The sequence below is a fragment of the Ambystoma mexicanum genome, chromosome 1p, assembly GCF_040938575.1.
Source record: "Ambystoma mexicanum isolate Mex_15411 chromosome 1p, UKY_AmexF1_1, whole genome shotgun sequence".
Classification (NCBI taxonomy): Eukaryota; Metazoa; Chordata; class Amphibia; order Caudata; family Ambystomatidae; genus Ambystoma; species Ambystoma mexicanum.
Window position 1 is genome coordinate 324,114,767 of NC_090921.1, and position 27,396 is coordinate 324,142,162.

The following is a 27,396-nucleotide window of genomic DNA, read 5'->3' on the forward strand; positions in this document are numbered from 1 at the left end:
GGAGGGCGGGACAATCGCCAAGTCCAACCGTCACCTGCCTCCCGAACCTTCCCTGGCCCCTTAAATACCCCGGAGAGGCGCTCTGCCCCCACGGCCACTCGCTGGCCGTGTGCAGCGCCAAAAACCTCCTCGGTGGGAAACGCTTTGCGTTCCCCCCAGGGCCCTCCTTTTGGCTTACTGCACAAAAACCCAGACTCATTTAAAAGTGGAAAAGGTCGCTTTAATGTGACAGGCCAAAGCTTACAATTAAACGCTTACCTGGCTCCTTGGCCTTACAGACTAATGAAATATTTAAACAACCAATTAACTAATTACACATTTTCATTTCCCCAACAATTAAATAATTAAATAAAGCCATTTCCTCCCTAACTGTCCCTTGGACCCTACCATCTCCTTACCTCTTTTCCAGGCGTCCCGCTTTCTCCCTGGGGCCATGCCCCTCCAGGCTCAATACCTGTTCCCCCGGGGTGGCCCGCTTGTGCAAACAGCACCACCCCATCCTTTCCCGTGTCATTCCCCCATTGTGCTTCCCTCCCCCCAAAAGGGGCCATGCCCCCGGCACCAGAAACCCCCCCAGAGGTGTTCTTTCTGCCCCCCTCCCCCACAACTTTACTTTATTTCCAACTCTTTAACCAATCTCCCAGCCAAGAGCCCAGGTCCGCCAAATAGTGATTGTTCCCATAAATCGACAAGTGTACACCATCCTCCCTAAAGATCATAAAGCCCTCATACACTATTTCCTTATGTTCCAGCACCTGCACCGCCACAGAGGCACAAAACTTCCCCATTTCTCTGTTGATCCCCTTTCTAGCCCGCTCTATCGCTCCCTCGCTCCTCGCTCCCCTCCACACTCTGCGCGGCAACAACTTAGTCCACAACACCTCTGCTTGAGGCCACCTTTCCCGCACCCAGACTAAATCCCTTTTCATTTTCCTTAGCAGGGCCACCCCATATCCCTTACCAGGTCATTCTCCCCAGTGTGAATAATCAACACCTCCGGCGCCCCGTAGCGTTCCGGCAACCACGCCAACATAGGCAGCAACTGGTCCCAGCGCAGGCCGCCTAACCCTTGCCATCTTACCACCAGATCCTTGTAGCTACACCCCAGTTGCCTGCCCATAACCCTTTTCTCCGCTTCTTTCCCAGCCCGAATGGCCGACAATCCACACTCGCGCCAACTCCCCCTCCTTTCGCACAGCATCTGAAAAAGAAATTACAAAATTACCACCACAATAGATACAACCCCCACGCTGTTGTCAGCCAACTTCTGCCACCTTCCTTCAAAATTCCCCTTTATGAAACTCCCTGACATACCCCTTGTATCTCCCAGACCTCCAACGCCCCAAACTTTTCACCTTAGTCTCCTAAAAACCCAACCTGTTACCCTCCGATGCTGCGCCCATCCTGAAAGAATGTGTACCAAAATCCTCTCCCTTTTCTCCTACCACTAGCAGAGCCTTCCGCAATACCCCCAAAACTTGTGCCGCTGAAACCGGCGGCCCATCCTCATGCTTAAACACCAAGCCTGTCTTCCCTCCACACCGCTCCTTCCACAACCTCCCTGCCTGCACTGGGCATAAGTCCTTGCTCCCCTGCCCCAACAAAACCCAGGAACCCTTCCCCTTCTGGTCCGTTTTAGACTTATTAATCTTGATGTCCAAACCCCATTCTGTGATTTGTACATCCTCCCTCTGCAATCCCCCAGACCCCCTTTTTCCCCCCCACCAACTCCGAAACCCGAAAAGCCCCGAAAAATAACCACGTAAAACAGGTCGCAAAAAGCTCCCCCTCCCATACCGACCAGCAAACTCCCCCTACTGCCTTAACCAACCTCTGCAGCAATTCAGCCGATATCGGCCTCCTCCTGCCCTTGTCCCTCTTACTTTCCCTCGCCCATCCTTCCAATATCCTACTCGCCATTTCCCCCCCACTCGGCTGGAAACCCCAAAACCATTTCCCATAGAAAGCAATTCCTGCTAACTTCCCTGCTATAGTTGCTCTTGACCAGCCCCTGTCCATGCACCTCAGGAGGAAGTTCATGACATCATCCCTCCTCCGCTCTTCCGCATCTCATCTACCCTTCCAACTACGCGCTCCCCCCCAATAAAATCCTCCCAGGCCCTCCTGTATGACTCCTTAGACGCCCCGGCCAATGAACCCTCCACCAAAGCCAGGGCTCTCATCTTCCTATCTTCCACAGCTCCTCCGGAATCTGCTGCCCCTCCTGATCCGCATCTGGAGCTAATCCACGGAATCTCTGCCATTGAAAACAAGATAATGCATCAGCGATGCCATTATCCTTCCCTGGCACATGCGTTGCCTTAAACACCACATTCAATTCCATGCATCGCAGCACAAACTCTCTCATGAGTCTTGCCACCCTCTGATCCCTTGCTGAGTGCCTGTTTACCACATGGACCACGCATTCATTGTCCACATTGAAATTCACTTTCCTATCCTGCAAATCCTTCCCCCACAACTCCATTGCCACCAGTAATGGGAAAAATTCAAGGAATGCTATACTCCTTCCCTCCTTCAACCACAGATCAGGCCATTTCTCCGCACACCATTTCCCCCCCCAAAATACTCCAAAACCTCCTGCTCCTGCTGCGTCCAAAAATATCTGTACTTCCCATGTCACCGGGTCTCCCTCCAACCACATTGACACCCCATTAAACTTCTCCAAAAAACACAGCCAAATTCTGCAGTCCTCCCTCACTGACCCTGATACTCTTTTCCGATGATGTGGGCACTTTGCTCCCACCATAGCCCTCGCCATGTTCCTACAAAACGTCCGTCCTGGGGCCACCACCTTGCATGCAAAATTCAAATGCCCTACCAATGTCTGCATGTCAACCAGCGTCATTTTCTTGGCTCCTACCGCCCTTTCCAGCAACACCACCAGTTTGCTCACCTTGTCGTGCGGCAAGCGTGAGGTCATAGCCACTGAATCCAGTTCAATTCCCAGAAATGTTAACACCACTGCAGGCCCTTTAGTTTTGTCTTCCGCTAACGGCACACCCAACTCCTTCATTAGCTCCTGAAACAACTTTAGCATTCCCTTGCACTCTCCCTCTCTATCTGCCCCACTAATGACCAAAATATCGTCCAGATAGTGCAGCACACTCTCCCACCCCGAGTTAAATGAAAAAACCCATTGTAAGAAGGAGCTGAATCGTTCAATCAGCGCGCAGGAAATTGCGCACCCCATTGGCAAGGCTTTGTCTATGTATATGCGGTCCTCAAACTGCAAGCCTAACAACCAAAAACCCTCCGGGTGCACCGGCAATAACCTAAAAGCCGCTTTGATGTCACACTTGGCCATGAAGGCCCCCCGCCCTTCTTTCCTTACCAGCTCCACTGCCTGGTCAACACTTGCATATACAACCCCACATTCTTCCGGGGCAATGAAATCATTGACTGACATGCCCTCCGGCCATGACAAATGGAGTATTAATCGAAACTCCCCCTGAGCTTTCTTGGGTACGACCCCCAGTGGGGATATAACTAAGTCACCCGGCAGGTCATGAAATGGCCTTACAATCCTTCCCGCCACTATTTCTTTGCTCAATTTTTTCCTTACCACTTCAACATTTTCTTTGGCTGACTTCAGATTTTCAGCCCACCGGCGCACCCTTGGACCCTGGTACCCTAATCTGAAACCTTGACTAAACCCTTCACTCAAAATCTTCGCCCCTTCCCTGTCTGAATAAAATTGCAACCATTTCTGCAGCACCCCCACTTTAATTGGCGTAGAAGCTTTTCCCCACAACCCCTCTGCCTGAACCTCTCCCCCTCCCCCTGTCTCCCTGTTGGAAACACTGCGTAAGAGGGTGTTTTCCTCCACACTTGCTACATTCATGCCTGAACCTACACAGGGTCCTTGTGCAGCCGTCCTTATTAAACGCCCAACATGCCGCTGAGGACTGCCCTCTGCCTCCTTCCCCCGCCCCTTCATGGGTGGGGCGACCAAGAAAGGGCCGGAATGGCACCGGCAGCCCACTTGCTGTGTGCAATGTCGGGGCAGGCCTCGTTGGGGCCATCCATTGCAGCCAAAGATCCATATCTATCTCCCCCCATATCGCCTGACTGTTCTCCGCCATTCTCGCTCTGAATTCCTCATCATACCTTACCCAGGCAAAGCCCCCAAAACTCGTGAAAGCCTTCCTAATTACGTCCATATATTTAAGTAGGGCCACACAACGCTCAGGGAATTTTTCACAATAAACACTGGCATAAATGATAAATGCCGACGTCCAATTCTCAATAGTCACCGGTACCCTTGGGCGCGCAGCCAGTTCCCTCTCCTCTTCTTTAGACCCCTCCTTAGCTCTCACTTCCCTATGGAGCAATTTAAAAATGTCTACAAATTCCCCCGCCTAAATCTTCTCCCTGGTCGCTGCCATCAAGTGCGCCCCCAACGGTTTTGTTATCCCCATGTATGGCAGTTTTTTCTCCTTGCCTTTCACTTCAACCTCCTTTTCTTTTCCATCTTGCACCTCGAGCCCCAATGGCTCCACCACCTTGTCCGTTTGGATCTCCACTGAGCAAATGCTCTTCTCAACCCCCAAGGCTCCAATGGCCTGTACACCAACTTCTTTCCTTACCCCTTGCAGTCCAGACCCTTCATTTACCGTCCCCCTTCTTGTGACCCCTCTCTGCCATGCAGAAGACCATTCCCTTTCCTGCTCACCTCTTTCCACACCGGCCGTCTGCGGTCTGGCGTCCCCACCGATGCTCCTCATCTCTTTTCTTAGAGGGCTCCTACTGCGGGGACAAACCATGTCAGCAGACTCACCCAGCCAACAGTTCCCCCGACCTCCTATCCCCCGACCCCCCTGCACCTGCCTTTCCAGATCCCACCCCCAATATCTTCTCTCCTCCCCCTCTTTCCCCCACCGCCCTATAACCTTCCCCCTCCCACTGCCCCACATAATCCTCCAAACCACCTTCATCACCCCTCAAATACCATTGTGGCTGCAAGCTCGTGCCCCAGTCGAGTTGATCATCCTCCTGAGAGCCCGGGGCTTCCGCCCCACCACTCCTTTGACGTCTTCTCGGCAGGGCCGCGGAAACCCCTGCCTGGTCCTCTTCTCTCGGGCGAGGCGTTCCGACCTCAACCCTGGAGTCCACATTGCTAGGGGCCATGCTGCACCCTCTAGGCTCTCCGTGCGCTGACCGTGGAGGGGCCGTTCTCAAACCCTCTACCTCCACAGGACCCGCGGGGGCTGTGCAGCACCCTCCGCCCTCACTCCTCCTCCCCGGGGGGGCAGTCCGCGCCCCACCCTATCCTCCTCAATTGATGTGGACCTCTCCCTCCTTCTCCCACCCGCACTCTTCTGCAGGTATTTACCCCCTCTTCCCCTCTGCCCTGCCACCCCCTTCTGCGCCTCATCAATGGCCCCGCCGTGGTTCACCTGAGCCACCTCCTTTTGAGCACTCACAGCTTCCCTAAGCTATCATTCACTCCCTCACTAGATGGCTGCCCCCCGAAATCATTTCTCCCCCGGACGCCCTCTTGTCTATTTCCCTCCTCGTCTTCCTGCCCCTGGATTCCCACACCTCCCCTCTCCCCGCCGTGGGGGTGCAAGCCACCACTGCCGCGAGAGCCCCATCAGCTGCAGCTCTACGCTGCGGTCTACCCCCCCTTATCGCCCCCTCGCCCGTGACTTCCCCCACCGCCCCTTCCAGCTGGGCCTTAGATGCACTGCTGATGATTTCCACGGCCTCCCTCAGAGCCCTAGCATCAACCATCCCTTTCTTGCCTGCTCCCTGACCCACCATCATGCACAACTAGTCTGATAGCTCACTGAAATATGTCTCTTTCTTTTTTTTTGAAAAAACCCTGGGAACCCCTATGAGAAACCTAAAAGCAGCTCCGGCCCGCCCCCTGGTGGCTCACTAGCTGCACCGCACTACCCTGCAGTCACTTGAAAAGAAGAGCGGTCCCTTTAAGAGGACTGCTCTGCCCCCTGTGCCAGAAGGCTGTAACCGCGCACAAGGACCCTTCAATCCCAGGACGAAACCAGTAAGACCCGGGCAGAGCGGGACCGGCACCGGGTGCTGGGGACAATCAGGTGACCCCCCGCCACTTGCAAGAGGAAGGATGTGCCCCTCGACTATTCCCGCTCCCCCGCAGGACCCCGGCTCCCCCACCGACAACAAAAACCCGGGCAGGGCAAAACCATGGCACAAACCAAAACCGCCCGACAGGATCCAAGAGAAACGCCGTTGGCGGCTCCAGTAAGGGGGGGGGTAACTTATTTACGATACCCCTGTAATACTGAAGTGTTTACAAAAACACCATTTTTTTTTAAACCGCCGTAATTATAACTATACCTAACAACCCCCCGCCACTAACGCCTGACCAGACCCTACCTCACCGTCTCTAATTTCGACACCCTAGGCCCAGCTACAGGGAAGGCTCGGGAGCAGGCGACAGGACTTCACAATCGCCAAGTCCAACCGTCACCCCCCTCCCGAACCATCCCTGGTCGCTTAAATACCCCGGAGAGGCGCTCTCCCACCTGCACTGCCCACCTGGCAACCCTTGCACTCGGGGGCTGTTTCTGTATCCCTACAGTCCCCTACCAACACTTGACACTTGATGCCTGCACTTATCCTTGCCATCAGCTGGCGGCACTTTATATTCAATGTTTTTTATTTTTTTATTTTGTTTCACTGTTGATCCCATGTACTGCCCCCTCCCCCTTTCCCCTCACACTCTTCCCCTTCCCCCTACCCTGCACTTGCACCTAGTAAGATCATTGTCTCTGTCTTCCCTCTGTTCCCCCTACCTTGCCTTGTCACGCCTTGAAACACTTATTTATAGGCACGTTATAAATGCCATATGATATCATATCCCTGTGACTGCAGGTGCCACCTGTGGTCAGTGCATCATGGGTTCAGGATAGTGTTCATCTCAAGGACTGCCTGTGTTTTGGCTGAATATTAACACCCTTTCTACCTCTGTATGTCAGGTTTCAAGCAGACGATACCCGGGCCAGGAGTCTACAGTCCTGAGAAAGCTCCTGTGGTGACCCACCAGCGACCACCTTCATATACCATGGGAACCCGTACCAGATACCGTATTGTGGACCCTGTTCCGGCTCCCAATAGCTACCATCTTCCCTCACTGCTAGGCTCCCAAGTACCAAACAAGTCCTCGACACCCAGCTACAGTGTAGCTGGCCGTACCAGATCTGGGGGATACTCTGAGGACCTGGCACAGACACCGGGACCTGGACAGTACAACAGCACCGAACCTGGCACCTATAAACGCCGGGGGCCAGCCTACTCCATGCTTGGGCGTCACAGCGCTTCAGCCAGAGTCAGTGAAACACCGGGACCCGGGACGCACAGCCCCGAAAGGGTGACAGCGCACAGGGTCCGGGCCCCCTCCTTCTCAATGGGGGTGCGACATTCTGAGTTCATGACCCCACTTATTGTTGATGTCACATATTGAATGGAGTGAAAATTCAATTGGTTTTAAGTGTTTTTAGTGCCTTATTTCTCTGTTACTGACCTCATCTTTATTTCATGACTGCCTTGAAATATGCTTTAGGTTTCAATACCTAAAGCAATCTTTCCATTAGACGCATGAAAAGATCTAGAAGCTGCTAGAGGCTAAGCCTTTCCTTTACTCTGTCTCCCTCTGGCTGGTTAACTTGTGAAGATCACTTCCCGATAATTCCGCTAGGGAAGAACCTTGCTTTAAAAATACCTGTCTTGAATAATTTCAACTTCCAAAACATCGGAAGTAAAAGGTGGTGTGAAGGGGGATTTGGTCAAATAATCAAATACGGTACTTAAGCAGGAGGCCAGAAATGAAAAAGAAGCAGAGATTGACAATAAAACCTAAAGTAATTACTTAAAATAAATAACTTTGAAATCCTGTTGATTCCGTTTGATTTCTATTTCTATGCCCGGGGAGGGAGATTAGAGTCTCACATTGCCTTGATCATGTCAGCCTTGTGGTGGGTTACCAGATTACCAAGCAATGGACAGACGCTGTTGCCGCCAGCATAAATATCCCAAGGGACGTCTGGAGATTTCTCCGGCTGCTTTACCACCGTATGTAGCCAGTTTATTCATTTTACTTTTGTTTTTATGAATCTGAGGGTAATCTGCACACAGACTTTGGGCCCATAACATGGAGACCTTGTAGGTTAACCCAGCACCCTGTGACATCCCCACAGAGCTACTGATTAAATTCAAGACCCTTCGCTTTGTCCACGAGGCTTTCTAGGGCCTGGTTCAAAAATACCTTCAACTCTCCCTCCGTAATAACTGCCCCTCGAGCTCTTCGCTCCTCCACGTCCAACTCCCTCAGGAACAGTCGTTTCTACAAGCAGCGAGTTGGGGGTAGATCTCTTTCCTTGGCTGTAGCCCCCCTCTGGAACAGCCTCTGTGCCACTCTGAAACTTGAGGAGAACCATCTCAGGTTCTGGAAGCTCCTCAAGACCTTCTGCTTCTGCCTTCACTCTTCCTCTACCCTGCTGATCTGTCTGCTTCGGCACCTGGTACCATCTGATTTCGGGACCAGTTCCCTCCCCACCGAGCCACACACCCGCACTGCCGTCTAGCAACCCTTGCACTTGGGTCTGTATCTGTAACCCTACAGTCCTCTTACCTGCACTTATTAGACACCCTTTGTTTGCGCTTTAAACCTTGCACTTGCCACCCTGGTGGCTACACTACCAGTTGTTGTTTGTATCCCTTGCTCAGAACTTTCCACTTCTCCCCTTTCCCATACACTTTCCCCCTTCCCTCTCCCCTGCACTTGAGAGTTCTCAATGTCACTGCACCTAATAAGATCGTTGTTTTGTCTTCCATTGTTCCCCTCCCTTGCCTCATCGCACTCTGAAAGACTTGTGTATGAGCGCGATACAAATAAAATTTCATATCATATCATACCGCTTAATAGGGAGAAAGGAAACAGAGTGCAAACTAGACCGCCCACATCCAATGCCCAAGCACTCAAAAACCTGCTACGTGCACAGGGAACAGGTCACCTCATGATTCCATCAGACCTGCCAACCCCAGATCTGAAGGCACCCCCAGAAGCAGAGTGCTGCCCACAGGGATACGATAATACATGCAACATCTCCAGAAGCCTGATCACCATCAGAGCGTCCAAGAACCTCGCCTTAGATTGAAACATACAATGGTACCTCAGGACCTGGACCAGCCAAGGGACCTCAATATCAGATCAGACCCTTCAATCACCTCCACCTCCTCCTCGCCTCACCCATGCAGCGCACATATCACCATTCCCGGAAAATGGAGTGGGACACGAGGTGATATTTGCACATGGTAATTTTCACTTGTGATTTTAGTAACCGTCTCTGCATTATTTTGGTTCTTAATAAAATCAGCAACGCTTTAACACATTTTTTCATTTCGTATTTGTATTTTTGGTAGGACACGGCTTCTCATTGCAACGTTGGAGGTACAAAAAAAAAGTGACTTTGACAAAATTACTTTTATCTCAACGCCAAATTACTTAGCGAGTAGGTTCGAGAGTGCAAGGTAGGCCCCACTCCCTGCTATGCATTTGACGATGGAGCAGAGGGCAATATTGCCGTTTAATTATTAAATCCATACAGATATTTCATTTTTGTTTGCATGCATTAAAGATTAACGCAATCATATTGCCCTGCAAAACCCATTTCCGTGGTGCAAGATAGAACCTCCACCACCAAACACATGGCGCAGGATGATAGCCAACCTTGCACCATGGACATGTATTTTACAGGATAATACCAAGACAACTCTCATTGAAAAACGCTGGCATTTTTGAGAAAATACAAGAAAAGCATTGTCTTACAGTGTTTGGCAGTACTAACGCAGAGAAGCCATCATCGGGTTTTCTTACACCTGTAGTACTGGTATTATTGCTACACACCAACCTTAATGTGTTCTTACAGTGAAATAAGGGCATACATTGTGGGCATCTGTATCCTGACAATGCTTTGGAAAATGGTCCTGTGTTTTGCTGGTGACTTGGCATTCATTCGATTTGTTCATGTTTTACCCTACAGAACCAAATGTGCAGCTTATTCATTTGTGCCTCCACAAAAAAACAAAAAAAAAATCACCAGCCGCCCCTGGTTTAATAGAGATGGGCTTGGGAGCAGTGAGGGCTAGTAGGGAAAAATGTGACCCGAGGGAGCATGGGAGCAGGGATGCCGAGTCAAGTCCAATTTGGTGGGGGCATTTTAGCGTGGTTGATGTCCCACAGGAGATCAATGGGGTATTCTGTTACAAGGGAATGCAGAAGAAGGTCAAGATCAGGTAAAATACGTTTGGGGGAAGCAGGTGGTCTCAAGATAAGGAGGGCAGTGTGGGGTGTTAGGAGAGATTAGCTGAGTGTCAATATGCTCAAAAGGGAATGGGGGAAGTAAATTGGTAGGGTAGGTCAGTGGCATTAGCCTTGGTGGTTATAACTGTGGGATGTCTAAACCCACTGGTCCAAGCCCTGCAACATTACTGTGCATTGCTGGCAGCGGAAACCTCAGAAATGGCCAATGGAAAGCATGCTGCTCAATAGAAATCCCCATAAAGTGCACAGTGAAAAGCTGAAAAATAGGCTGCCATCCACTTTTGCCTATGTCAGTGGTAACACAGGAGACCACTGCCAAAACCCATCATTTGGCTGCCCACAGAGTAAAATCATTGCAAAAGGAATACAGAGCTGTCTCAAAAATCAATTTTTATTTGGTCTCAAATTTGCAAAAATCGAGGCTCACAAACCACCCAAAAAGATCCAACCTCCTTGTTGGGTGGTCAACATCATTCTCCTTCAAGAATCTACATAAATATAAGGTCCACAGAAGTATATGCTCTCTGAACAAAGTCCACTTTGGGACTTTGGGACACCCACAAAAATGGGTGTAATACCGTTACTCACCTCTATCAGAAGCCGGCGATTTAAAACCATTTTGTATAAAGTTGTACATTGAACCCAAACCATGCCAAAGAAAGACTTGCTATCAGAAGCCTAAGAGTTGGAGACAATTCAAAAATATATTCTGAATAGACTTGAAGTAAGAAATTGTTTGATGTATGTGTTCAAAAAGTGAGTTATATTATAAGATAAGACAATTTTTAGACATTGGGGTTAGGAGTTAAAGTTTCCCACACTGTGCTTCAAACAAATTCCACACCTCCTCCCTGAACAAAGGAAACTTCCCCCTGCCCTTGGCTAAGAAATTGACAGGCTGTTGTGAAAGGGAACTAGGAGGGGCACCCTGGCCTATTGCTCTGAGTAAAGACAAAGGAGTCCTTGAGCTGAATAGAAATGCTAATTCGGGTGTGACTGACAACAAACTGCTGGCAGGAAGAAGGATATGTGACCCTCTGAGTCAGCCCAGCTCTGGAGGCGGACCAGACTGAAATGTGGATTTAACATTGGAGTAAATATATGTTTTAGAAAAACAAATTGCACTGAACTGACAAAAATGAGATTGTTAAAATGAAAAATTCGCTCACAGTTTAAGACTAAACTGGAATCCGTGCGATGTTCTGAGACTAAACCCCGGAATGTATTCATATTGTAGCTACTGTGTTTATGCTAGGAACGTGAAAAATTACAGAAATGTGCCCAGATGAGCTTTGCATGCATATATAAAAATTGGTGCAGAATTAATATTGAGAAACCCACCAAAAGCACGAAAAAGTTGTCATTTCTGAACCAAAGCTATTAGGAAGATGAGAGTTGAACAGAAATGTACCTTGGGTAATCTGTCATGTAATTTATGTAGTATTAACATGTTGTGTATATTGTAAATATGTGTTTTATGAAAAATAAGATATACTGTTCAGGGACAAAGGGGCGGGTTTTCACCTAAGCCATAAACATGACACATCATGACACTGCATGACACGCTTCTCCTTGCTCCAGTCAGGGGACAGGGAATCCTATGTCCTATCAGATCCATAGAGGGTTGGGCATAGAGAATCAGCCTCCCCACCCACTTTGGAAATACATAAATAGGGACTGCTGGGGACAGACAGAACACACACTACCCACTTCTCAACTGATTTCTTGGCGAAGCACCCTGCAGGAAGATCCAGACATAGATCCAGAAACCAGAATCCAGAACCAAGCTTTAGAACAAAACTCTAGAACCTTGAAGCAGAGAGGCCCAACCCACAAGCTGAACCTTTTTCAAAAGCTTCAGAATCTTTTCGAATCTGAATCTAATCCCTAAACTTCCACGGGGCCTACCCAAACCATTCAACAGCCTGGCTGAGCTGTTTTGCTATTCTAGCTAAGAACCCTTTGCTAGAACCCAGATCCAGACCCAGAGAGCAGAGCTGTATCCAGAACCTGTCAGATCCAGTCCAAGAGGCCATGCAGACCAGAGTGCTGTGTGGAGAGCAGAACCCAGTGCCTGATCCTGCCTGGTGGCGAGAAAATCCAAGCCAAACCCTTGACCAGATCTTTGACGGGCCCACTCCATTCCAAAGCCATAAGAGTGAGTATCTAGTCTAGAACTGTCCATAGTCATCGCTTAGTTTAAAGTAATCCTATTCCATCCATTGAACCTGTCCAGAACTGTATTATAGAATCTTGTGTCCATCCTGAATCCTTGTCATTATATTGTCTGCGATAATTGTAGCAATAATCATCTTTGCGCTGATATTTTTCTGGAGGTACAAGTGTTTTGACGGACAGAGATCAGAGCGGAGGCGCCGCTGTTCTGGTGGCTGCCCTTTGAGTGTCTTGCTTCTTCATAGCCCCTTAGTATAAGCCTATCCATTTTGGTAAATCTTTAAAGCGCATCTTTCATTTTTGAAATTTTGACTCTGTTTCTGAAAAATCTACCTTCACAAAAACCTCTCTAACTTTTGAACTGCACGTCCTATAACCAAAATGTAACTGTCATTGAAGCTAAGATCCTAAGCTTTCCAACAAACCTTCCAATTCCTTATAGTATTTCCTTAATCACGTTTCCCGCACGTGGAAAAATTGCCACAAATTGCAATTTGACTCAATTTCACCACATGTCAAAATAGCTGTTTCTTGTTTTCAACTGCTGAAATTTGTTTTGAATCTGATAATCATTCATAAATCATTGCTAGTGTTGACCTGAACCAATCCAAAGTAACTCTCACTAATTCTGAATCCCAATTAGCAAATTAAAATCATTTTTTGTATTTTCCCATTCATTGCAATCACATTCAAAAGCCTTTGTGGCTTGTGTTTAAAGCATACCTGTTCTCTCTAAGGATGCTGGCGGTACTGGGATTGAACTGCATTATTGATTGTATTCCTGAAACCTGTGTGCCCTCATTTCCATCTCTTCATATTGCATAGTCGGGGGAGTGAGTAGCCACAGGGGAAAAGTGATTATATTGTCTTTTGTGGAAATCATATGAAGTTTTATTTCTGTGTTGTATCCTTTCCTATCATTGCATTTCCTTGAACCATACAAAGTATTCTCTGCTACATTATTCTCCTATTCCTACTCCGAACTGATTAAAGAGATTGTTGATATTGTAATATTACCCATTGCTGATCACTGTCATATTCATAAGTGTGCTATTCAGATATTATTCTATTCATAAAAGTGTGATATATATATTGTTCAATTCTTCAAATAAACCTTTTAATTTGCACAACAAACCTACTTGTTGGCTCAGTGAGGTCGTGGAGATTCAAAGAGAGGGGCGTTACATAAGGGTTCATCATCCAGATTTAAAGAACTTTTGACATAAAAATATATAAATAAGGGTTTCCATTCGGAATCCCATACTCAGCATTGACTTAATGGAATGCTGGATTGAAGTCACTTACAGATTGGGGGTTCGTAGCGGGACTTCTGGATTAGATCTACCACTTGCGCAGCTTAATACAGTGTGCTAACTAATAGGATACATAAATCCTGTTGTGCTACCATGCTGTGTTATGCTGTAAAAGCACCCCAAAAAAGGGAACGCTCTAAGGAAACGGTCTGTTTTGCAAAATAAATAAAAAAAACTTCTGTAAGTCAGGAAGGAAATAAATTTCCAGAATGGCGACATTGGTAGACATCAAGATAGCTAGAGAGCACCTATTACATAAGCTATTTGTGAGAGGTGAATGGACAGAGCAGGACCAGAATGTGTGGTTGCAGGCAATCACACAACAGATCACCGCAACTGGGTTAGATATCTGGAGAGAAATAAGATTGCCAAGGTAGCGGCATATTTATATTTATCTATGGGAGCCATACAGGACAAATGTGCTGAAGGCCAAGATCTGGCAAGTAGGCAACTGATGGCATTAGAGAAGGCCCAATCTGATCTGGACTCTTCTGAGCAGAGGCTGCAGAGGAGCCAGGAGTCAGAAAACGAAAGTAGGCAGTATATAGTTAAAATGAAAGAGGATATGGGTATTCTGCAACAGGAAAGAGCAGACCAGGATACCAGAATTCTGGCCTTGCAGAAGGAGTACCAAGAAGGTTTGGACTCCCTACTGCAGAGCCAGAAAAAGCTGGAGCAACAACTGGATTTCAATAGGGCATGCGCAGAGCAGGTAGTCACCCTGCAAAGCCACCTAGATAGAGAGAAGGCAGAGAGCAATACATTATTTCTGAAAGACCTGGACACCCAGGCAGAATTTGAGGAAGAGTGCCAGAAAGCTGGTGCCATTCAAAGACAGAGGGACGACCTGGTGGCACAGAGGCAGGCTCTTGCTCAGGAAAGGGATACCTTAGGCCAGGAAGTCTGCCACTTAAAAGGGAAACTGGAAGAAAATCACCTGGCTCTCCAGAGGCTGGGTGACCTCCAAAAAGAGCATCAAAACTTGTTAGAACACACCAGGAGGGTGGAAGATGCTCTGGCAAGAAAGGAGCAGGCCAGTAGGGACAGGACTCAGGAGGTAACCCTCCTGCAGCAAAGACTGGCCCAATATTCAAAGACAAACCATGAAGCACAGAGAGAAAATGAGGCTCTCTGTCAGCACAATGATAGGCTCCAGCAGCAGGTAGCCATGCAAGAGAGACTGATAGAGTCTAGTAAGGCCTAGATTGAGGTACAGAAAGGTCAGGCACTTGCATGGCAACAGGGAGCAATGGCTGATAGAGATGAGGTTTGCTGGGAAAGGGAAACACCTGAGCATAACCTCAGGAACCCTAGTACCAGAGGCCTTCATCTCTCCCAGTCCCTGGACTCTGCCACCCCCATGTCCCCTGGCGCACATGAGCCCAGGGCCATGGGGATGGCAGATTACTATCCAGTCAGAAGTATGGGACTCATGGACCAGCACCTCCCAGGCATGGATGGGCGGGCATCTGAGTATAGGCACCCAAGTACTGTGAAGTTTAGTGGGGAACCCCAGGAGAGTAGGCCCACTAAGGGCATCCTGAAAACCTCTGCCCAGTTAGGCTAGTGGGGGGGTACCCATCAAATCCTGGAAGCAAGGAGGAATCAGAAGACTGCTCTGAGCGTCCCAGGACACAGGAGACTAGGTCCCCACATTCTGCCAGCCATTCCCAGGCTCGCAGAATCCAGGAGAACGTAGAAGATCCGACGGGCACCTCTGGGAGCAGTGCCTCTGAGTCAGAGCATGAATGGACCAGGGTTACCCAAACCAAGAAGGCCAATAAGGCAAAAAGGGCCTTGCTTAAGGACCCCTTCAAACAGATTAAGGCAATAAGGAGTGTCATCACACCTTATCACAAGAACGCCAAGTATTCTGTGTGGGAACACTTAGAGCGCTTTGAGCAAATGATGGAGACTTTCCATTTGAAAGACAGCAGTAGCTACATTCAGTACGTAAAATGGACATTCTCCCCAGAATACTCCAGTTTCTTTGCGGGGCTTGAGGACCAAAATCATTCAAGATGGTCCACATATAGGGCGGCCATCTTAAAGCACTTTTCTGTTCACAGAAATCCCCAAGAGGCTCGCAAGGCAGCCTACAATTTACAATGTGGGGAGGATCAGGCCCCGCAAGAATTTGTGCAGGCGTTGAAGCGTGCCTTTGCGCAGACTACCAAAAGGGTGCGCACGGACAGCAAAGAATTTGTTAATACGTTTTTCCATGCGCTGCCAAAAAACATCATGACCCAGCTAGTGAGAGATTTTCATGAGAAAAGGTCACTAGACTGGGTCATTGAACAGGCCACCTGAATCTATGAGGTGCAGAAGCCCATAGAAAGTAAAAATAATGCTCAGAAAAGCCACAAACCGACCAGCACCCCTGCCGCTGCTAAGGTGGCAGAGGTAAAGGTTGCCGCCCTTTTAGACTTGGAGATGGGGGGCCTAAAAACCTGCCTGCACAGAAAAAATCCAAACCCAGAAGGCTCTTGGGGCAGTCACAGACAGGGAGTCAAGGAGGTAGTCCCACAAACGGGATCCCTCACTCCCCTGACTATTTAAGTCCATGCTACAAGGGAAACCGACCTATCCTAGGTTATGTGTGGACTCCTCCAGCCCAAGGGGGGGATCCAACCCAGCACCTAACCCAGGGAACTCCCCCCTAACTTCCCCCAGGATGGCAGAAATTCCCCAAATCCTGGGCAGAATGTTTTCCCCAGGTACCCACAGAACTTCCAACCCCAAAAACATCTGTTCTTCTTTCCCCACTTTCCTAAGCCCAGACAACCTAATCTGGGAGAGGGGAGGCCAAGGGTGGAGGGGTACCCAAATCTTCCCAACCCGGGGTACTACCAGAGAAGGGATAGCTACCCTTCCCGGGATCAGCCCAGGGGAGAAAACAGAACCCTCTATCAGCCTGAGCGGGTTTCACAGCTTGAGCGCCAGGTCCAAAACATGGCACAGGATCTGGGTCGCATGCTGAGGGCTCAACAGAACCCTCAGATGAGCATGCCGGCACAGAATGTCTCAGACTCTGGACCAGGTGCTCCAGAACAATGACAGGGGCAGCACCCCGACAACTCACCGGTTCCCAGGGAGGAGGCACAAGGGGAAGGGGGGTGTAAAGCCTTGGAGGAAGCTTCCTTCCCCACTTGTAAACAGCCCCTGCAAACCCAGGAACTGGAAACAAAATCGCCTGTCCCTAAAAGTCTGCCACCCAAGGAGCAGAGAGGGGGTAGGAGAAACAAAGGACCCAAACAGACCCATTTTGAGGAGGAGGTACAGATCTTCCAATTTGAAGGAGAGGGATCCTCAGAGGATCCTGGGAAAAGGATCTTCTCCTTCAGAGATGGGGGAACTCCTCCCAAATAAAAATGGGTCCCAAGGGATTCAAATTCAGACTTGGTAGATGTGGGGACTGAGCTAGCACCGCCCATCATCCCATCTCAGAACCAACAACATCACAATCCCCTGGTTCAAACCCATCCTAGTGACTGCTTCCAAAAAGGGGGGTGGGGTGGGGCAGACCAGAACCAGAACCAGGGGAACTCAAAACGTCTCTCATCTCTAGTTGCCACCTTTTTCTTGCAGATTCCCAAGACTCTCCACAGAATTCCCCCAAATCTCTTCTCTCTCCATGTCCAAAACTAAAAAACTAGCCCACCAGTTGTCCAAAAATGTGCATTATCTGAGCCCCCTTGCGGAGAAGGAGGGAAGATACTATGCCGCGGTTCAAGTACAGGGGCAGGGTACAATTTGGGCACTGGTGGACACTGGATCCCAAGCTACCCTTTTGTCCAAAAAAGCCTTTGATGAACTAAATTCAGGAAGGGGGGGAGAATTACCAAATTCCTCTCACCTCTCTTCCTGGACAACTTTAGAACTTTGACAGGAAGGAAATTCCCATCGAGGGGACTGCGGATTTGGACATTAAAATTGGGCGACGCAAGGTGAAACACCCGGTCATAGTAGTGACTCAAGAGGGCACCCCTTGTTTACTAGGGAATGACCTCCTGAGAAGGTTGTCACCCCTAATAGACTGTGTAAACAAGGTCCTCTGGACTCAGACTAGCCGACCAATAAAGTTAAAACAGAGTGTCAACCATGTTAGTTTAAATGGCACATGCCACATGGTTGAACAAAAATCTGACCAAGTAGAATTTCACTTCCAGAACAACCAAATTCCTTACGTGACAGTAATAGCAGTAGGACAACAGATTGGTGATGGGGGGTCCTCACTATTTCTGAAAATCAACCTTCCTTCCAGTTTAAGGTGGTATTCCACACTGGAAGGAAACACTTGGTAAGAGCTTCATCAGCGAAGCCATGTTCCGCCAACTCCCAAAAGTTCCAGCGATTCCCACATTTAGACTTATAGACAAATGGGAAATGGATCTGGAAGCGCGCAATTCCAAACATCTCCTGCCAAGCAGGTGTATGCTCAAAATCTCCATAGGCAACAAGAGCATAGTCCATAATTGTTGGGTCGTGCGAGACGTCATTGCCGCCTTTTACTTAGGCAGTGATATTCTCAATCGCTTTGCCATTAGTTTGGACCTAATAAACTTCAAAGCTTGGTCCCGATTAGCGGATAATACCATGGGCTTTGATGATCCAGAGAAAGCATTTAGGTCAGCTCAATTGCTACCTTATGCAGTTGAAATTCAGATTGGAGAGGAAGTCACCATCCCACAAAGGACCCAACAATTCTCCCTGGAAGTGAAAGTTAAAAGAGGACAGACATAGAAAAACCCTGATGCTTATATTCATCTAAATGCTTCTCTCCAACAGCAAGGGTTGGGGGTAAACCCAACACCACTAGTCAACATAGAACATGACACCATTCCAATAGCGGTGGATAACAGAGACTTAAAGAGTATCACTCTAGTCGCAGGCACCATTATTGGAATGGCGGTTGATGACCGACATTTTTCCATTGATTTAGGAAATGAACTGTTAGGACCAATCCCCAAGGACTGTTTTGACAGTGACAGTGATGACAACACAACACCAGAGAGGATCTTTACCCGGCATGGGGGGAACCTCCTGGTGCACACTTCCTGCCTTTATAGTAAGGAAGATGTGACTTTTGACTTCAGAAGGGATGAGATGATTTTCCAGGTCCATGAGGGCTGCCTTTCCCACCTGAATCCACCAGTCCAAATCAGCACTTTGACCAGGGACTTCTCCACCCAGCTGGAGGAGGCCGCTGAGATAGCGAAACCAGAAGTCTTTCCAGGGTTCAGGCAGATGGTCGAAGAGAGAGTCAACCTAGCTGATGCCTGTGAGACTCTGGAGCAGAAGCAAAAGTTGAAACAAGTTTTCTTGGATTTTGAAGATCTCTTTGCGGTGGACTCATATGACTGTGGTTGCACCAACATCCACACCACAACATTTCCCACGGACCCTGGTATGACTCCAGTGTTTGTGAAGCAATATCGCTTGCCTCTCGCATCAATGGAGTCCCTTACTGAAATCATTAAGAACTTTGAGTCCCGTGGGATAATCCGTCCGGTCCACAGCACCTTCAATAATCCGGTGCTGGGGATATTGAAGCCAAACGGCCAGTGGAGACTCTGTGCCGACCTTAGGGTTCTCAACAAACGGGTCCATACTTCCCTACATTGACCAAGGGCTGGCCCAGATCCAGGGGTCACAGGTATTCACTGCAATAGACCTGACCAAAGGATACTGGACTGTGCCTGTCAGTAGGGAGGACCAATACAAGCTGGCTTTTACCTTTGGGGCCAGCAGTACACATGGACCCAGACTCCCTTCGGATACATCAACTCCGGCAATGAGTTCAACATTTTTCTACATAAGGCCATGCCCGACCTGGGTGAGAGGAATAACCTGGCTTATGTAGATGATGTCCTCATCAAGAACTCAACTGTTGAGGAACACATAGCGGAGATACGTTATGTTCTGACACAGTTGAGGGCCGCCGGAGCAAAACTTTGCATTCAGAAAGCACAGTGGTGTAGAACCCGTGTTAATTTCTTGGGGCATGAGATTACTCCTCAGGGTCTCTGTCCCCAGGAAAAGAAAGTGGAAGCCCTCCAGAAACTAAAAAACCCCACAACTCTGTGGGAACTAAGGAGCCTCCTTGGACTGACTAATTACAGCAGAAAGTTCATTGAGGGCTACGCAGAGATCACCGGACCCCTGATTCATCTTTTGAAGCGGGGCGTCAAGTGGGAATGGGGTCCAGAACAATCCGAGGCAGTAAGACAACTCAAAAGAAGCCTCTCACAAGCACCTTGCCTAGCTTACCCTGTCAGAAACAAGGGGTTCTTCTTGGAGACAGGGTTCTCTAATACATGCTTGACTGCAGTATTATACCAAAAGCATGACAAGGTCAATAAATCAATCTCCTATGCGAGCAAAACGTTATCCTCTGTGGAGGAAAAATTCAACGCTTGTGAGAAGGCACTCCTGGCAACGGTGTGGGCATTGAAGAATTACTGCCCGTTTATCCAGGGGGAACCCATCATAGTGGAGACACCACACCAGCCGATGCAATATCTCCAAAGTGACAGAATCCGGGCCGGAAATGTGAGTAATTCCCGAATTACTTCCTGGATTCTGTCAGTGCAAGGCTTTCCTGTGGAGGTCAGATATGGCCAAAATAAGAAGAGTCCCCTCGCACAAGGTCTGGCTGACTTGCATGATTGTGCCAGAGAAAACTGTCTCGAGGACGAAAGTCTAAAAATCAAGGACAACATGGAGGCATACCTCAATTCCCCCCACAAAGTCTTTGAAGAAGACAAGTGTGAGGGAATTCCCACTGTCTATATGGATGGATGCTCTTACCATGTTGACAACAACGGGGAAAAAGAACTTGTGGGCGGCGTAGGGAATGCATCGGTGAATGAGATCCCAGAACCCTCCGCTGGGTACAACATTGGTCCCCAAAGTAGTCAAGTGGCAGAGTTGATGGCTTTGCATCAAGCCATCCTCACTGCTGTCCAACACCAACTCCACAAACTTGTCATAATCACTGATTCGGATTATGTACGGAACTGGTTCGTGGAGCACCTGGTTAACTGGAAAACCAGAGGCATGTTATGTGCTAATAACAAACCCTTGAAACATGGGCAATTAATCCAACATATTGATGATCTGGTCACCTCGAATGGGATGACACTCTACTGGAAAAAGATCAAGGGTCATTCCAAAGTAGAGGGACCAGACAAAACTGGAAATGACTTAGCTGATCAGCTGGCCAAAACTGGGGCCATGCAAGGGGATCTAATAGTGATCAAGTCTCTGTTTGGGGAAATCCAGGTAACTGCTATCACTAGGTCCCAGACAAATGCTCACAATGATCTCTCAACTACACAATGGAGTAAGGAGACCGCAGATGCTGATTTGATTACGGCTCAGAAAGGGGATCCAATAATTGGTAAGTTTTATCAACACATTGAGGACCCTGAGAACTTTCCCCTGATGGATACCGATTACATAGGGAAAGAGGACCTCAGAGTTTTGATGAAATGTCCAAAAATGTTCCGAATCCAAGACGGTTTGTTGGTAAGGAAATCCCTAGCTGGCCATGATCAGTGGGTGGTTCCTACCTCATTCCTGAAGCCTGATGTTAAGTCACGCCAATGATGTGGCCACAGCCGGTGATAGGGGGTTTTATACAACACTTGAAATCTTAAGAGAGGTTGCATACTGGCCACACATGGGGCAGGACCTCGACTAATACTTGAAGGGGTGTCTTGTGTGCGCACAATTTCAGCCAACATCCCTCACACACCGTGCACCTTTCCAAAAGAGGGGGATGACACTGCCATGGTCATATTTACAAGTAGATTTCATTGGGCGAGTGATTCGCTCCTCTAGGGGAAATAAGTACATGTTGACCGTGACATGCTTATTTACTAAATGGGTGGAATGTGTCCCGGCCCCAAACTGCAAGGCAGAAACAGCAGCTGCCCTTATGATCAACCACATATTTTCACGTTTTGGTCTACCCCAAAGGATCGAGTCAGACAGAGGTAGCCATTTCACCAGCGAAGTAATGTCAAAGATGTGGGAGATACTTGGGGTTAAAAGGAAGATACATATTGCTTACCGGCTAGCCTCTAGTGGTGCAGTAGAACGAAACAACAAAACCATTGTGAGCATATTAAAAAAAAAATTGTGGCAGATTCTGGGCCAAGTTGGGATATTCGATTACCTCTTGTGCTAATGGCCATCAGATCTACCCCTTCATCTGCAACTAAAATATCACTGTTTGAGCTGATGACTGGACGCAGGATTGTGCTTCCCGAGCATCTCCTCTACAGAACCCAAGAGCAGACATTGATCAATGCCTCCACAACTCATGAGTATGTTGAACATTTAAGAAAACACCTTCAACATGCTTTTGCCTATGCTCAGCCAAATCTAGAAAGATCAGCCGACAGCATTAAGACCCACTATGACTTAAAGACCACCAGAAAATAATACAATGTAGGAGACCGGGTCTATCTATACAATTTTAAAACGAGCCAGGCCAAACAGCGAAAATGTCTGCCTACCTGGAAGGGACCTTTTGAAATTGTAGACAAGATCTCACCAGTCGCCTACAAGATCTGCATCCCCAAAGGCAGTTTGGCGGAGGGGGAAGGCAAGTGGGTCCATATTAAACAACTAACGTGTTGCCATCCTAGGCACACTCTGCAGCAACTGGAGGAGTCTTCTGGAACCCCAGAGGGGGCCACTCCAGATCCATAAAATTCCAACCCTAAAATATTCCACATATAGGGCCTCATTACGACCCAAGGCGGAAAATCATGGTGCTAATAGCACCATGGTCCATGCCGTTAACTTACCGACTCCGCCATGGAGAAAGGGGGAATTACCACCCCATTACAAGGTTGGCAGGGCGGTAATTCCCCCTTCCTCCATGGGGCTCAATGGGAATGGGGATGGGGAAGGCGCTAAGTAGGGTATTGCAAATTGCGGTACCTTACTTAGCACCAAGGTCCCTTTGCGGGTCCCTACTTTAACGGCTGGTGTAGACCAACCATTAAGGTTGGGTCCCGCAAAGGGTCCTCGTAATCAGGTGCTAATGGGTTAACGGTGCCACAGCCTTTTACGGCGCCCTTAACCCATTAGCGCCAGGGTCGTAATGAGGCCCATAGTCTATAAAATACAATAATGCAAATGTCTCCTGATTTATAAAATGTATATGTCCGCCCCACTACATTAATAGTGGTGGGGAAATGTCTACACATATGTTTTTGCTTTGTCATCCTAGGAGAGAGAGAGAGAGATAAACCATGGAGACTAACCAAGGAGGATAACCCTCAACATTACTGTGCATTGCTGGCAGTAGAAACCTCAGAAATGGCCAATGGAAAGCATGCTGCTCAATAGAAATCATCAGAAAGTGTGCAGTGAAAAGCTGAAAAATAGGCCGCCATCCACTTTTGCCTATGTCAGTGGTAACACAGGAGACCACTGCCAAAACCCATCATTTGGCTGCCCACAGAGCAAAATCATTGCAAAAGGAATACAGAGCTGTCTCAAAAATCCGTTTTTATTTGGTGTCAAATTTGCAAAAAGCATGGTTCACAAACCACCAAAAAAGATCCAACCTCCTTGTTGAGTGGTCAACATCATTCTCCTTCAAGAATCTACATAAATATAAGGTCCACAGAAGTATATGTTATCTGAACAAAGTCCACTTTTGAGGATTGCTTGCTGGAAGAAATCTGTCAAAAATGGGTGTAATACCGTTACTCACCTCTATCAGAAGCCGGCGATTTAAAACCATTTTGTGTAAAGTTGTGCATTGAACCCAACCTATGCCAAAGAAATACTTGCTATCAGAAGAGGTGGAGACAATTCAAAACTATATTCTGAATAGGCTTGAAGTAAGAAATTGTTTGATGTATGTGTTCAAAATGTGAGTTATATTATAAGATAAGACACTTTTTAGACATTGGGTTTAGGAGTTAAAGTTTCCCACACTGTGCTTCAAACAAATTCCACACCTCCTCCCTGAACAAAGGAAACTTCCCTCTGCCCTTGGCTAAGAAATTGACAGGCTGTTGTGAAAGGGAACTAGCAGGGGCACCCTGGACTGTTGCTCTGAGTGAAGACAAAAGAGTCCTTTAGCTGAATAGAAATGCTAATTCGGGTGTGACTGACAACAAACTGCTGGCAGGAAGAAGGACATGTGACCATCTGAGTCCGCCCAGCTCTGGAGGCGGACCAGACTGAAATGTGGATCAAACATTGGAGTAAATATATGTTTTAGAAAAATGCTTATAACAAATTGCACTGAACTGACAAAGATGTGAAAATTTGAGATTGTTAAAATGTAACATTCGTCAACAGTTTAAGACTAAGCTGGAATCCGTGCGATGTTCTGAGACTAAACCCCGGAATGTATTCATATTGTAGCTACCATGTTTATGCTAGGAACGTGAACAATTGCAGAAATGTGCCCAGATGGGGTGTGCATGCATATATAAAAATTGGTGCAGAATTAATATTGAGAAACCCACCAAAAGTGCGAACAAGTTGTCATTTCTAAACCAAAGCTCTTAGGAGGATGAGAGTTGAACAGAAATGTACCTTAGGCAATCTGTCATGTAATTTATGTAGTATTAACAAGTTGTGTATATTGTAAATATGTGTTTTATGAAAAATAAGATATACTGTACAGGGACAAAGGGGAGGGTTTTCCCCTAAGCCATAAACATGACACATGCTGACACAGGATGACACGCTGATCCTTGCTCCAGTCAGGGGACAGGGAATCCTCTGTACTATCAGATCCATAGAGGGTTGGGCATAGAGAATCAGCCTCCCCACCCACTTTGGAAATACATAAATAGGGACTGCTGAGGACAGACAGAACACACACTTTCCTGTAGGAAGATCCAGACATAGATCCAGAAACCAGACTCTAGAACCAAGCTCTAGAACCTTGAAGCAGAGAGGCCTAACCCACAAGCTGAACCTTTTTCAGAGGCTTCAGAATCTTTTGCAACCTGATTCTAACCCCTAAACTTCCACGGGGCCTAACCAAACCATTCAACAGCCTGGCTGAGCTGTTTTGCTGTTCTAGCTAAGAACCCAGCGCTAGAACCCAGATCCAGACCCAGAGAGCAGAACTGTATCCAGAACCCGTCAGATCCAGTCCAAGAGGCTGCGCAGACCAGAGTGCCGTGCGGAGAGCAGAACCCAGTGCCTGATCCTGCCCGGTGGCGAGAGAATCCCAGCCAAACCCTTGACCAGATCTTTGACGGGGCCCGCTCCATTCCAAAGCCATAGGAGTGAGTATCTAGTTTAGAACTGTCCATAGTCATATCTTAGTTTAAAGTAATCCTATTCCATCCATTCAACCTATCCAGAACTGCATTATAGAATCTTGTGTCCATCCTGAATCCTTGTCATTATTTTGTCTGCGATAATTGTAGCAATAATCATCTTTGCGCTGATATTTATCTGAAGAGGGACAAGTGTTTTGACGGACAGAGATCAGAGCGGAGGCGCTGCTGTTCTGGTGGCTGCCCGTTGAGTGTCTTGCTTCTTCATAGCTCCTTAGTATAAGCCTATTCTTGTTGGTAAATCTTTAAAGCGCATCTTTCATTTTTGAAATTTTGACTCTGTTTCTGAAAAATCTACCTTCACAAAAACCTCTCTAACTTTTGAACCGCACGTCCTAGAACCGAAATGTAACTGTCATTTTGAACCTAAGATCCTAAGCTTTCCAATTTCACCACATAGCTGTTTCTTGTTTTCAACTGCTGAAATTCATTTTCAATCTGATAATCGTTCATAAATCATTGCTAGTGTTGACCTGAACCACTCCAAAGTAATTCTCACTAATTCTGAATCCCAATTAGCGAATTAAAATCATTTTTAGTATTTTCCCATTCATTGCAATCACATTCAAATGCATTTGTGACCTGTCTTTAAAGCATACCTGTTCTCTCTAAGCTTGCTGGGGGAACTGGGATTGAACTGCATTATTGAATGCATTCCTGAAACCTGTGTGCCGTCATTTCCATCTCTTCATATTGCATAGTGGGCGGAGTGAGTAGTCACAGGGGAAAAAGTGATTATATTGTCTTTTGTGGAAATCATATCAAGTTTTATTTCTGTGTTGCATCCTTTCCTATCATTGCATTTCCTTGAACCATACAAAGTATTCTCTGCTACATTATTCTCCTATTCCTACTCAAACTGATTAAAGAGATTGTTGATATTGTAATATTACCCATTGCTGATCACTGTCATATTCATAAGTGTGCTATTCAGATATTATTCTATTCATAAAAGTGTGATATATATATATTGTTCAATTCTTCAAATAAACCTTTTAATTTGCACAACAAACCTACTTGTTGGCTCAGTGAGGTCGTGGAGATTCAAAGAGAGGGGCGCTATATAAGAGTTCATCATCCAGATTTAAAGAACTTTTGACATAAAATACATAAATAAGGGTTTCCATTGGGCATCCCATACTAGGCATTGACTTAGTGGAATGCTGGATTGAAGTCACTTACATAACACACACTCAACCCCAATCGCTTGGTCATGCAGGGGTTGGAAGAGTCAGAGTGCAGGATGGCAGAGGTCATGGTGTTGGGGTGGAGGGGTAATCCCATGACTATGATTTGCAGATTGTGGGAGTCAATGTGGTGGGGAAGGAATGAGGTTGCAAAACATAATGAGTGGGTACTCCACAGTTCGAGGGTGGGAGTAGTGTCAGAGTAGAATGAGCGTAGAGTATTTGATGGGACCTGAGAAGAATAGTTGAGGGTGGAGTGTGATTTTGCACATTGTGGAATTGTAGAGGAGGCAAACAACATAAGGCAAGTGTTGAAACCCAGACAAACAGAGAGAGAAACATACACACAAACAGGCAAAACACACAGACATAAGCAAAACACTAAGACCCCTCCCCTGAAACAGACATAAGCAAAACACACAGACCCCTCCCCCGAAACATAAGCAAAACACACAGACCCCCTCCTCAAAACAGCCATAAGCAAAACACACAGGCACACACCTATAAACAGACATGAGCAAAACACAAAGACCAAACTCAGAAACAGACATGAGCAAAACGCACACACACACACACACACACACACACACACACACACACACAGAAACAGACGTAAGCAAAACATACAGCGCGCCCCCAGAAGCGGACATAAGCAACACACACAAACACACACCCAGAAACACCCATAGCCAGCACTTTTACTCACCAGTAAGCTGTTGCTGGGCTCTTAGCGTCTCATAGTGAGGACTTCATACCCACCACCAGATACTTTCCCAGTTCTCCTGTTCTGTTGGGACTCCTAGTTCCTCACTCCATCTCTGCATATATGGGAACGTATCTGATTGTAGATTCCCCTGTAGGACCTCAGTTACTCTTTTCTTTTGCAAGCACTCATCGAGAGTCAATTCCAACCCCCTGGGAGTCCGACTCCCGGCTTCTAGGGCCCCTTTGTGTGACACCCAGTGCCTCAGCTGAATATAGTGAAACCGTTCTCCCTCGCCCATCCCAAACTTTGTTTTGCATTCTTCAAAGGTCAGTTGTCTAGATCCCGAGTACAGGGCCCCAAG

General features: G+C 47.5%; 1 protein-coding gene across 1 annotated transcript in view; it reads left to right on the forward strand.

The window, feature by feature from the left end:
- CIMAP1D (CIMAP1 family member D) overlaps nucleotides 1-9,713 on the forward strand; it is a 101,215-nt gene extending 91,502 nt beyond the window's left edge. Inside the window, exon 4 of the mRNA XM_069648002.1 lies at nucleotides 6,981-9,713. Within this exon, the coding sequence (XP_069504103.1) occupies nucleotides 6,981-7,465 (485 nt within the window). The 3' untranslated portion in view covers nucleotides 7,466-9,713. The remainder of the gene's footprint in view (nucleotides 1-6,980) is intronic.
- The last annotated feature ends 17,683 nt before the right edge of the window (nucleotides 9,714-27,396 follow it).